This window comes from Garra rufa, chromosome 18 (genome assembly GCF_049309525.1).
Source record: "Garra rufa chromosome 18, GarRuf1.0, whole genome shotgun sequence".
Lineage (NCBI taxonomy): Eukaryota > Metazoa > Chordata > Actinopteri > Cypriniformes > Cyprinidae > Garra > Garra rufa.
The window spans coordinates 32,117,205-32,131,011 of NC_133378.1; the positions used below are offsets into that span (position 1 = coordinate 32,117,205).

The following is a 13,807-nucleotide window of genomic DNA, read 5'->3' on the forward strand; positions in this document are numbered from 1 at the left end:
GTCAATTGTGGGATACATTCACAATTACAAGAAATAAAGTCACAATTGTGATGTATGAGGTTGCATTTGTGAGAAAAACAGTTGCAATTGTGAGATATAGTGGCATTTAAAAAATGACTAGAAGAGAAGTCCTGATTATGAAAATACAAAGTCAGTTGTGAGATATCAAGTCACAATTGCAGGAAATAAAGTCGCAATAGTGACTTAAAGTTACAATTCTAAGATATAGTCACAATTATAAAAATGATTATTATGCTAAATAAAGTCACAGTTATGAAAATATAAAGTCACAATTACAAAAAAATAATTCACAACTGTGATATATAAAGTTGTAACTGTGAGAAATACAGTTGTAATTGTGCAAAGTGTAATTGTGAGATATAATTTCACAATTACAGGAAATAAAGTCACAGTGGTGATATATAAAGTCACAATTGTGAGAAATGCAGTTGCAGTTGAGAGATATAGTCACAATTATAAAAAAATACTATTATGAGAAATAAAGTTGCAGTTACGAAAATACTAAGTTTAATTATGAAATATATTTTCACAACTACAGGAAACAAATTTACAATAGTGATATATAAAGTTGCAATTGTGAATAATACAGTTGCAATTGTGAGATATAGTGGCAAAAAACTATTATGAGTAATAAAGTTGCAATTACGAAAATACTAAGTTTAATTGTGAGATATAATTTCACAATTACAGGAAATAAAGTCACAGTGGTGGTATATAAAGTCACAATAGTGAGAAATGCAGTTGCAATTGAGATAGTCGCAATTTTAAAAAATGACTTATGAGAAATAAAACTGTAGTTACCAAAATACTATGTTTAATTATGAGATATATTTTCACAACTACAGAAAATAAATCAACAATAGTGATATATAAAGTTGCAATTGTGAATAATACAGTTGCAATTGTGAGATATAATGGCAAAAAACTATAGATATAGTCGCAATTATAAAAATGACTATTATGGAAAATAAAGTCATAATTATGAAAATATAAAGTCGCAATTAAGAAAAAGTCAGTTATAAAAAATAAAAACAATTACAGTTATGTCATAAAGTCAATTGTGAGTCAATTTAAAAAGAAAAAGATAACATTTTTTAGTATTAAGTCCCAATTGTGAATTTAGAAAAAGTCACAGCTGTGATATATAAAGACACATGAGATTTAAAATCACAATTAAGAGATATGAAGTTGTATGAGGCATTATGCAAAATTCCCAGTTGTGAGATGTCGCGAAAACGCAAACATTCATAATTGCCTTTTAATAATGACTTATTTTTTACCTAGAGAAAACGGGCTTCCATGCATTTTCTCCATATGATAAAAATGCCCTACATTTCATCATAATCTCTTGTAGGAGTTCAGATGTTGCAATGAAGTTGCATGTCATGCGGCGCAGTTTGGTGTGAGGTTTGTTAATGAAGAAGTCTAACAGGGTGAGGAGAGCCTCCCCAGTGCCAAACGCAGTTCACGAGTGAGAGCGCTTCAGTGCAGAATATGTGCATTCACTGCAGAGCGCGCCGTAGTAAACTGACATCACAGCTTTCTATGCATTTTACATGAGGGTTGTTGCCTGTCGAGGCCTTTCTCTCTCGCTCGCTCTCTTTCCTAAGCTGTTCCACGGCTACACTTCTCAGACAACAAAATTGAAAGAGGAAAGAAATGAAAGAACTGCGTCATTGTCTGATCAAATCAACCTTGCATCATGTACCTTTCCGACAGTACCCAGAATTCATCATGATCTCCGGAAAAAAAAAAAGATCTGGCGTCTGCTGTGTTTACAAAGGAAATGTCTTTAGAGTGCCTTTTCTGGTTGCGCTCTCTTTGTTTTTCTCAAGCGCTAAACATATTTACGCTTTAATAATACAAGCCGCATTAAAAATGAAAACTCATCATTAGCCGCGGCCGCTCAAGAAATCATTTTCCGCACTATTAGCCCATTTATCCAAGCTAGTGCTAATGATAAGCAAATAACCGAAGAGAGAGCTGTAAAGAGCAGACCGCAGTGCGACTGAACCTGTTGCGATGCCGCTCGCGGTCAGCCCACCCTCGGCGGTCATCATTACGGTCACGTCTTCATTCTTTCAGCATCTGATCTCAGGTCAGCTCCTGACAGTGGCATTACTCACATCTCATTTCCTCGGCATCTGCACTCAGCTGCTCCTGGGTCAGCGGCTCCTGCTGGTGTTAGTAACGTCCCATTTACCCTGTGAGGCCTGACCTGATCTGGGGTCATCCACAGGTGGAGTTGCTTGCGACACATTTTCCTTTGGCTGGCCGCACTCTGATCTCTGGTCAGTGAGTCTGTGGGATCGATTGCGTTGCGTATTGGTGATGAATTCATGGTGCAATGAGGCAGAGCTGCACATTTGTTTCCACTGCAGCTGCCCTTAGCTACACAAACCGGCGATATGTATCAGTATGTATCCACCCATAGCAACACCCTAGCAACTGCAAAACAACCGCTTGGCAATGCCCTAAAAACTATCCAGAAAACCTTAGTACAAGATATCTAGCAGTATCTTCTCTGACTGTACAGCTAATAAAATCCAAGTCTAATAAAGTCCATTTCATTTAATAAATCAGTTTGTTTAAAATTAAATTAAATTAAATTAATTACAATTTTAAAATCAGTTTAAAAAAAAAAACTGGTTCAAAAACAATACAATTCAAATTTCCTAACATTTCCTAACACATATTAAACACACATATACAAATTCAATTTTTATGCAATTTTCCTCTATTTTATTAGATTTATTACAATAATTTTAAACATGCACACACAGACATGTTTTACATATTCACACACAGTATATATATACATTATGTCACAAAAGTAAGTACACCCCTCACATTTCAGCAACCATTTTAGTATATCTTCTCAAAGGACAATAATACTATAGAAATTAAACTTGGATATATTGTTTGAGTAGTCAATGTGCAGCTTGTATTGCAGTATAGATTTATTGTCCCCTGAAAATTACTCCACATACAGCCATTATTGTCAAAGTAGCTGGCAACAAAAGTGAGTACACCCTAAGTGAACTTATCCAAAGTGTCAATATATTGTGTTAGCCTAATACCCTAATCATCCTGGCCATGGAATTGACCAGAGCTGCACAGGTTGTTGCTGAGATGCTCTTCCACTCCTCACGGAGATGCTGGACGTTAGACACATGGTGCTTCTCCACCTTACGCTTGAGGATGGCCCCACAGGTGCTTAATAGAGTTCAGGTCTGGAGACATACTTGGCCACCCCATCACCTTCACTTTCAGCTTCCGCACCATCATCTTGGTGTCTTGGTTGTCATCTTGGTGGAAAACTGCCCTTCGGCCTAGTTTCTAAAGGGAAGGCATCATGTTTTGCTTCAGAATGTACAAATGGAATCCATGTTTCCCTCAATGAACTGCTGCTTCCCAGACCATGATGCTACCACCACCATGCTTGACTGTAGGCAATACACAATTTTCTTGGTACTCCTCACCAGGGCATCTCCACACATGGTGGACACCATCTGAACCAAACAAGTTTATCTTATAGTCTCATCAGACCACAGGACATGGTTCCAGTAATTCATGCTCTTGGACTGGTTGTCTTCAGCAAACTGTTTGCGGGTTTTATTGTGAGCCAGCTTCAGATCAGGCTTTCTTCTGGGACAACGCCTATGCAAACCGACTTGTTGCAGTGTGAAACCTTTAATGGCCTTGGCCATCTTTGTGGAGAGCAACAATTTTAGTTCTCAAATCCTCAGAGAGTTCTTTGCCATGAGATGCCATGTTGAACATCCAGTAGTCAGTATGAGAGAATTGTATAAGCGCCTCATTTTAACTGCTCTAATACAAGATACATAACTTTGTATGGTCCTGTCAAGCAGACAAAAACATAAACATGATGAATAGGCTGAATGTGGCTTTGCATGGTTAAACAACATACTGCTGCTATCACTTAGGGTGTACTCACATTTGTTGCCAGCTATTTTGACAATAATGGCTGTATGTTATTTTCAGAGGACAGAAAATCTATACTGCTATACAAGCTGCACAATAACTACTCTAACATATATTCAAGTTTAATTTCTATAGTATTGTTCCTTGAGAAGATATACTAAAATGGTTGCTGAAATGTGAGGGGTGTATTCACTTTTGTGAGATACTGTATGTACCACACACTGTATACACATTATTGTCATAAATATACTTCATGTGTTTATTTACAATAATGTAATTATTGTAAGAAATATAAATTGATTCATATTCAAATATATCTTAATAAATATAATATCAATGTCTACATAAAAAAATGTTGATCGAAATTTCAATAGGAATATAAAGTAGAACTGGAAAGGTCTTGTAGTATCAGAGTAGTGAGGATCATGGAAGTCCAGAGAGTTTGGTCCAAGCAGAGATCTTAAATCTGATTGGCTGATGTAAATGTTGTTCCAGAACTAACATGTTTACTAAGGAACACGTTGTACTTGGGTAAATCAAGTTACGCAAGTAACTCAGCCATAAAACATTTCCCAGTAATGCACGTCTTGTCAATAGTCCCACCATGTCCATCCTTTGTACTACAGGCAGATCAGACAGCTCCTGTAATCCTCTGTTTATGCATTAGCGCTGGTAACAGTCGGGTTAGCTCTGCTGCTATATCGACCGGCCCGGTCCAGCGGCCCTCTCTCTCCTGAAAAACCGGAACATCTCGCTGCACAAAACAAGAAAATGTCTGCGCTGTCCTCCATCGACGCAGCTCAGAGCTCCAGATCAATAACACCCCACACGACTGTAATCCTGGCCTCTGAATTATACTAATCTCAGGCTAAATAATCTATATACAGCATCAGGAGGCTTGTAAAATGATGTGGCTGCTGGTGCTTAACCAAAGCCTTATTAGAAAGATTAATTAGATGATAATTGACACTGTATTTGTTGGCCAATATAAAAACGCAATACAATTTTGTTATAACAAAGGCACCGCGGGGATGTGGGTTTAGCTGATGTGATAAATGATACATGCATGAAGTGCGTTGAGGATTTCACCAAGCTGCAAACAATCAATTACATTGATTTGCTCACAGCCCGCCACATTACCATTTGTTTATCCCATGATAAAGTATCACTCCTCACTATAGAATATTCCAATCTGGATTCTTCATGTGCAATGCAGCCCTTCAGATTCACGCTGGCAGATCCTGTATTATATTACAACATGTCAGTTCACCAATTAGATGCAAGTTTTGTCTAGACAGTCATGCAAAACAGTGCTGGGAGTAACAAACTAAAAGTAGCGACGCTGTTAAGCATACCTTTTTTCAGCTGGGTGACAGTAGCTTAGCTGTTTTCAAAACCGTAGCTTTTCCATAAATAAGCTGCTATTCCAAATAGCAGAACATTACATTGATAATGATAATAAATGTTTCTTGAGCAGCAAATCAACATATTAGAATCTGATGGATTATGTGACACTGAAGACTGGAAAAAATTGTTGAAAAATTAGTTTTGCATCGCAAAAATAAATTGCATCTAAAAAAGGAAAATGGTTCTAAATTCGAATGATGTTTTATAATATTGGTGTTTTTACTGCATTTTCTGATGAATAAATGCAGCATTTAGACTTTCAAAAACATTAAAAAAATCTTAATTATTCCAAATAATTCTAGATTTTTTTATAGATTTATTTGTGACATTTGTACATTTTTTGTACACTATTACAAAAAACGATAAAAAATATACAATTAATATGAGAAATTTGCATTTGCATGTGTATATACTACCAGTCAAAAGTTTTTGAACGGTAAGATTTTTAATGTTTTTAAAGAAGTATCTTCTGCTTACCAAGCCTGCATTTAATTGATCCAGCAACAACAAACCAAAAAAAAAAAAGAAATATTTTTACTATTTAAAATAACTGTTTATTATTTGAAGATATTTTCATTTATTCCTGTGATCAAATCTAAATTTTCAACATAATTACTCCACTCTTCAGTGTCACATAATCCTTCAGAAATCATTTTAATATGCTGATTTGCTGTTCAAGAAACATTTATTATTATTATTATATTTAAAACACTTGAGTAAACTTTTTCAGGATTTTTTGATTAATAGAAAGATCCAAAGATCAGCATTTATCTGAAATAAAAAGCTTAGTATAATGCTTGTAGCATTATACATGATACCATTCAAAAGCTTGGAGTCAGTATAATTTCTATAAATTATAGAAATTAATACTTTTATTTAGAAAGAATGCTTTAAATTGATCAAAAGTAATGACAAAGGCATTATAATGTTACAAAAGATTTCTATTTCAGATAAATGCTTTTTCTGAACTTTCTATTCATCAAAGAAACCTGAAAAAATTTTACTCAGCTGTAATAATAAATAGTTTTTTTTATTCAACAGCAACAGCAAATCAGAATAACAGAATGATTTCTAAAGGATCATATGACTAGAGTAATGATGCTAAAATTCAGCTTTGAAATCACAGGAATAAATTAAAACTTAATATATATTTAAATAGAAAGCAGTTATTTTAAGCAGTCAAAATATTTCAGAATTTCCCCTTTTTTGCTGTACTTTGGATCAAATAAAAGCAGGCTTGGTGAGCAAAGGAGACTTCTTTAAAAACATTAAAATCTTACTGTTCAAAAACCTTTGAATGGTAGTGTATCTAACACATGGTAACACTTCGCAAGTCTCATTTGTTAACTTAAGATAACTATGTTGAGTAAGACAAACCATCTTAGTTAATGTTAACAAATGTGAGCTTATTATAAAGCATTATACCATATTGCCCATTATTAGGCCTTAGCTACTTTCTGTTAGTAGCTTGACTGTAGTTGTAACTCGAGTAACTTCTGCATGGGAAGCTACAAAGCAGCTCTGCAAAATCCACACTGGTACTTGTTCGCAGCACAGAATAAGGAATAGAGAGAGAATGTGATGGAGAGAAGCAGTTAGATAAATAATAAAACAAAGATCCTGCTGTTTTGTCTGAGAGCAGAGCAGTTCGCTTTAATGCACACATGTGCACACACAGACGTACACACCGACACTAACGCACACTTACTTCCCAATGTCAGCAGAGCTACGCTCGGAGCTGCAACTTCTCTCTAATTAGTCCCAGGGCAAGCGCTCGGAGCACTGAAAGAGATGGAAAGGTGAGAGAGGGGTGAGGGGGAGAAGGAGTGAGACTGCGGTGAGTTGAGCCTGGCCGAGGAAAGGGGAAAGCAGAGGAAGTCAAAAGTGCTTCAGACAGATACTGAAACACATACAGTAATGTTACATTGAGGAAGCAGTGCTGCTCTGCGGCATGACAGGGGACGACAGAACTCCAGTCTTTGAACGTATGGTCCACATTCCTGTCAGTTTATATCAAAAAATATGTATAGCAGCTTTGCTGGCTCAGACTACTACCACTTAAAGCGATAGTTCACCCAAAAATGAAAATTCTGTCATTAATCAGGGATGTGATTTTTCCGGATTAATCCGGAATTCCGGATTTTTCGACCTGAAAATGTGACCTATGTCACGTATTTGCGACCGTTCGCAAATGGCGGATGGCGAAGTATGATTCCGGACCGCAAGATGCGTCCATGCGGACCGTGAAAGCTTTTGACATAATAATAATAAAAAAAATGCCAAACGCTATTTCTAATAAATACATTTACATCAAGCACACTAGGGTCAGCGTTTGGGTGCAATCTTCCGTGCAGCGAGGAGAGAAAAGATCGGCAGACAGATGTAGCTTTCAGTGAGTGAAAAACGTTGATGGAAAATGCATTATTTTGGGGTTACGTCGCAAAATATTGTAAATATATCTTTTTATACTGTATTTTTATACATATTTATATTTTAAACCACGACGGTGAGCCAATGGATATCACACAAGCAACGTGAAAACTGCATACATTAAAGTGAAAGTAAAAACAGCGCTTTCAGCATCTAATGTACACATTCTCTAAGAGACAATGATAGACGAATATACTTCATATGCTGATATTAATTTACTTCCCTAATATTTCTCTTCTGCAAAATAAAAAGAAACGTATTTTGTGTAGGCTAAGGGTTTTTGAAAGTCAGTTCTTGAAATAAAGCTCTTCATATTTATTGATGACTGTAGTGTTATTAGGGGTTAAGAAAGACTAATTATTTCAGGTGGTCTTAAATGTGGGGACTGAAAGGCAAGAATTGCGATGGAACTTTATAAGGTTATCCATTGAATAAATATGAGCGCTGTGCGTTTCAAAGTCAGCTGTGGCGCTGTTTTGTGTATCATTCTGATAGCGCCTCCTGCTGGAAGAGAATGATCTGACATTTTTTATCAGCTCGAACGTCTACTGTTGTCAAAAAGACCAATGTAAACAAATCAGTCAATGGTTTTAAGCACCAAACACGTAGAGTTGTAAATGTTATCTGATGGATCGACAAGATCATGTGTTATACAAATTTAAACTATTAAGGCAATAAAATATATGTTAATTAATATAATACTTGATTGACAATAATTGTTTAAATTAATATAAGAATTGATACTTTTGACTCTTGAAGGCTGGAATGTGAATTTTATAATTTAAGAAATCTTTTTTGTTTTGGGAAATCTGCATCTCAATTGTAAATCATGCTTTTTACAGTCATTTTAATAATTTATTTATTTATTAATTTTGTTCAGGTCTTTAAAAAAGTATTTAAATGTGTAGAATTTAAGATTAAATATGCTGCAGATACCCTGGTCTCGCAAAAAAACATAAATAGTTTTTTTATATATAATTGTCTGGACCTCGAGCCGTTTTAGTTGAAGACCCCTGGATTAGATGATCGATTTTGAGTGATTTTCTACTATGGCAGGATGTTTAAGCTGCATTAACATTAACTTACTTGTATTTGCTAGCTATTAGGGATGCTCATTTCGGTTAATTTTCCCAACCAACAACCGCAAATCATTATCCGGGGGGGGGGGGGGGGTGTCTTAGTATATTTTCCTGCTTTTTTGTCCTTAGCCAATCACATGCCTGATTAATTACTTGCCCTCATGTTGTTCCAAACCCATAAGATCTTCGTTCATCTTTAGAACACAAATTAAGATAGTTTTGATGAAATCCAAAAGCTGTTGAAACCTTTGAAGGCCCAGAAAGTTAGTAAGGATATTGTAAAAAATAGTCCATGTGACATCAGTGGTTCAACCTTAATTTTATGAAGCTACAAGAATACTTTTTGTGCCCAAAGAAAACAAAAATAACTTTATTTAAGAATCTCTTCTTCGGTTCTCTGTCCAATAAGATATGAGGCCTGGGAACTAACTGTACTGTGCTATTAAAAAGTTCTTGATCATATCGCCTACTCTATATGCAGCATACATATTACTGTCTTGTTTTTGTTCTGTTCACTATATGGTGTACCTCAGGGGTCGCCAGTGTATTCAGTAATATTCGTGCCACGGGAAGAACTCGCTCCCTGCATGGTGTACACAGAGCGAACGACCACATCATTAGAAGAGTTTTACAGAGAATAAGCTGAAAAGAGAGAATTTAGAATCAAACAAAGCCTTTCATGAATGAATGATGCTCCCCTTACGCTGTCCATAGTCTGAAATACTTTTTAAATGGGGTAGTGGCATCATCTTCAGACAGAGAATCAAGACTTAGGTGGAAACTTTTACAGCATCAGAGGCTTCCTCCCCCTCGACTTTAGTCTGGTTAATTTATAAGACCATTTTTTTCCAACCCGGAGAGACAGTCATACAAAATTCCACACAGCTGTCAAATAACTTTTCGTGGATTTCAATTTCACGGCACCTTTTTATGCTAAAGCTTCAGTATCAAAACCCTGCTGAGAAGACAGTCCCTTTGAAGCCAAGTCAGGTCACTCCACAACCATCTCAGCAAAGATATCTAATATTTTAATTAAGTTAATCAGTAAATTTTGTTTTAATAACAGGAAAAAACAATAAAATGTGTCATTAGTATCGAATTTTGCTTCAGTTGCTCGAATCAGGCTGTTTTGCATTTACTTTTTGCAGCTAATAATGTACTGTGTTTGGAAAGGAAATGACATACTACTAAAACCCTGAGGGAGTAAATACGAGATATAACATTGGGTAATTATACTGTATATAAATTGTCATATACAGATGAAGTCAAAAGTTTACATACACCTTGGATAATCTGCAAAATGATAATTATTTTACCAAAATATGAGGGATCATACAAAATACATGGTATTTTTTTATTTAGTACTGACTTGAATAAGATATTTCACATAAAAACATTTACATATAGTCCACAAGAGATAATAATGAGTCTGACCTTCTTTAAAAGTTTACAAACATTTATTTCTTAATACTGTTGTTACCTGAATGATCAACAGCTGTTTTTTTTAGTGATAGTTGTTCATGAGTCCCTTGTTTGTCCTGAACAGTTAAACTGCCTGCTGTTCTTCAGAAAAATCCTTCAGGTCCCACAAATTCTTTGGTTTTTCAGCATTTGTGTGTATTTGAACTCTTTCCAACAATGACTGTATGCTTTTGAGATCTATCTTTTCACACTGAGGAACTCACATGCAACTATAACAGAAGGTTCAAACGCTCGATGATACTCTAGAAGGAAAAACGATGCATTAAGAACCGGGGGTGAAAACTTTTGAACAAAATGAAGATGTGTACACATTTTCTTATTTTGCCTAAATATCATAATTTCATTTAGTACTGCCCTTCAGAAGCTACAGAAGAAACTTATGTTCTCCTGAAGACAAAATAAGTTAAATTCACTCTGATCTTCAAATTCGGTTCTTAATGCATTGTGCTTCCTTATAAAGCATTAGTAAAAAAAATGCTGAAAAACAAAAAGAATTGTGGGACCTGAATGATTTTTCTGAAAAAAACAGCAGGCAGTTTAACTATTCAGGACAAACAAAGGACTCATGAACAACTATCACTAAACAACAAAAAAATACAGTTGTGGATCATTCAGGTAACAACACCGTATTAAGACTCAAGTGGATTTTGTATGATCTCTCTTATTTTGGTCAAATAATTAACATTTTACAGATTGTGTAAGGTGTATGTAAACTTTTGACTTCAATTGTACAGTGAATAAGACTCAAGATCAGTTACCTTTCAGCTTTATACGAACTAATTCAAAACAAAGGACTTTCAAAGCTTCATGAAGCAATGTTTCAAACACACCCATCATCTGATAAAAGTCTTTTAATGTTTCTTTCACATTTTCCAGACTCTGCAACAGTATTGAAACTTGAAACGTAAGCACTTTTTTTTCCCCTCACAGGTTTGCATTCACACTTCTAATGGCTGATTGTCAATCCATGTTTTTTTCTTGCACAAGGCTTACAAGAGTGAATAAAACAGCTTTTGTAAGCCCACACATGGTGTATCTATTTATCAGTTTTCAGATCAAATTCATGGAGCATTTTGAGTCCTCTTTCACATGAGAGAGACTCAGCGGCAGCTTATAATTTCGCCACATTGCTACGGGAGTGCATTATATTGATTCTGACATAACTGATATAATTTAGCATGAAATGGCTTCAGTGATTGCATTGATTGATGATTTAGAGCAGTGTTTCTCAACGGGGGCGGTACCGCCCCCAAGGGGGCGTTGGGAGAGCATCGGGGGGCGCTGAAGGCAATAATTTTGAAAGGGGGGCGCTGAGGTGGTTTTGGGGGGCGTTTGGTTAAGAGTTAAAGAGTTTAAACCGAATATGTTTGAGCTGAAACTTGCAGAAGAAAACGGTCTGCCACATCCTAATGCCATTTCTACACTGGATGCATCAAAGCGCACTTTCTATATCTATTTGTCAACTTGTCTGCAGCATAAGCGCGCGGAATGCGTTTACTGTAGCGCACGAGCTCAGTTACTGAATGACAGATTATAACGGGATCTATGTGCTTTAACGCAATTTGTTGCGCCGTTCGCGGCCAGTGTAGCAGTGTTAAAGGCATTGCACACTGAGTCTGAAAATTGTGCGTTTTTTCGTATTCATAATCCTAAAAATTCGTCACACAGAAAGTCCGATGGGTATTAATTCATCCGTTGTGAAAAAACGCAAAACAACACGAAATAGAACGATGTTGTTGTCCGCTCTCTTCTTAAAAAGAGAAACCGATACAGAGGAATGAGGGAATACTTTTAAGGCGCACCTCCTTATTAATAAACTGCGGGATTATCCCGGGTGATTCAAAGTTTATTTCAGGATGTCAGTAATCTTTAATGCTTTGCTAGCATTACTGGAGCCACATATTAAAGAAGACCACTAATTTATTTGGGAACTCAGCGTACAATGACCTTTACAGTGCTTTGTGCTGCGGGACAAGGGGAATGAATTTAACAGACGCAATTCTGGACTTTGGTGTTCGCTTGTACGGTGGCTCTGAACTGTCAAAACACCTCTCAAAATGCTTGCTACAGATGCGAAAAAAAACAAAAAATCAAACCCGATCCGAATTTTTTTTTTTTTTATGATGGACGAAAATTAAGGAGGCAGTGTGCAAGTGTGATTAACATTACGTGAGGTATTTATTTTTGAACGTGCGAAAAATTCGGACGAAATATTCGGACTCAGTGTGACTCATATTTGAAATAAAATTATGTATGGGTTAATGTGGGCTGTGTTATGGGTTATAGATAGGTTACATGCTTTTAAAATAAGCCTATATATTATAAATAAAATATACACTACTATTAAAAAAGGCAAATACGATTTTTTTAATGGATGAATAAAAAAGGTTGCATTTATTTGTTTAAAAAATACCATTAAAAAAGGCTTTTTAATTGAATATATTTTAAAAAGTGTTTTCCTCTTATGCTAAGCTTCATTACTCTAGCTTTCAGTGTCACATGATCTTTCAGAAATCATGCTGAATGCCATAAAATCAAGAATATGTAATTTGTTCTCTTTAACATTTATTTAATTGACTGAAGTACAAAGAAACAAATTCCAATGTTTACACTGGCCAACATATTTTTGTTAATATAAACACATTTTGAGCCACGATCTAGCTTTGCTTGCAAAGACTGAGAACCTCCTTTTATACCCAAAGATGATCCCCTCACCTATTACCAATTCACCTGGTTCCTGTCAACTGTTTCAAAACAGTTTAGCTTATTCTATAAGCTTTTCACTTTTATTTTTCTTCTGTCCCAATTGTTTTGGAGTGTGTTGCACTTTTGTTTCTTAAAAAAAATGTTTATATTTAATAAAATACATGTTAGTTGGTCAGTGAAAACTTTGGAAATCTTTTCTTTGTAATGTTGTCAATTAAATAAAAGTTAAATAGAATTAACAAATCATAGATTTTATCATTTTACAAAATATCCCAACTTTCAGTGTTGTACTTAGTTTTCTTTAAGGTATTTGTAAGCAAACTTTGAAATATTCTAAAAATTGTGAAATATAGTAAAGTAGAGTTTACATTTCTTCCATTTGCATTTGTAAATGTGGTATTACCCACAAAATTAACCATGTCTACTATCTCATTTCAATAATTCAATAAATTCTCAAAAAGGAGGGTATTTTCCAAGGGATAATTTTTTTTTTTTTTACTGAAAGCTAATTGAAAATATCCTAACATATCACAACAGTAAAAAGGGAGTTCAAGAGTTCCAGAAATGGAAGAACAAACTAAAATCACTTATGTAAAAATGTCCTTTTGGATGTTCTAAACAGGAATTTTTATTTAGTCTTTTTAAATTTGGGGCAATAAAGTATATCAGCATCACCAACACTGAAGCCGTAGCAATGAAAATCAACAATTTGCTTAAAAACTCTGTAAATGAATGTT

At 35.3% G+C, this 13,807-nt stretch overlaps 1 protein-coding gene across 1 annotated transcript in view; it reads left to right on the forward strand.

The window, feature by feature from the left end:
* The first annotated feature begins 2,043 nt into the window (after positions 1-2,043).
* The window catches only part of LOC141290601 (plexin-A1-like), a 53,259-nt gene continuing 41,495 nt past the window's right edge, over positions 2,044-13,807 (forward strand). Inside the window, exon 1 of the mRNA XM_073822715.1 lies at positions 2,044-2,227. Coding sequence (XP_073678816.1) covers positions 2,044-2,227 — 184 coding nt within the window. The remainder of the gene's footprint in view (positions 2,228-13,807) is intronic.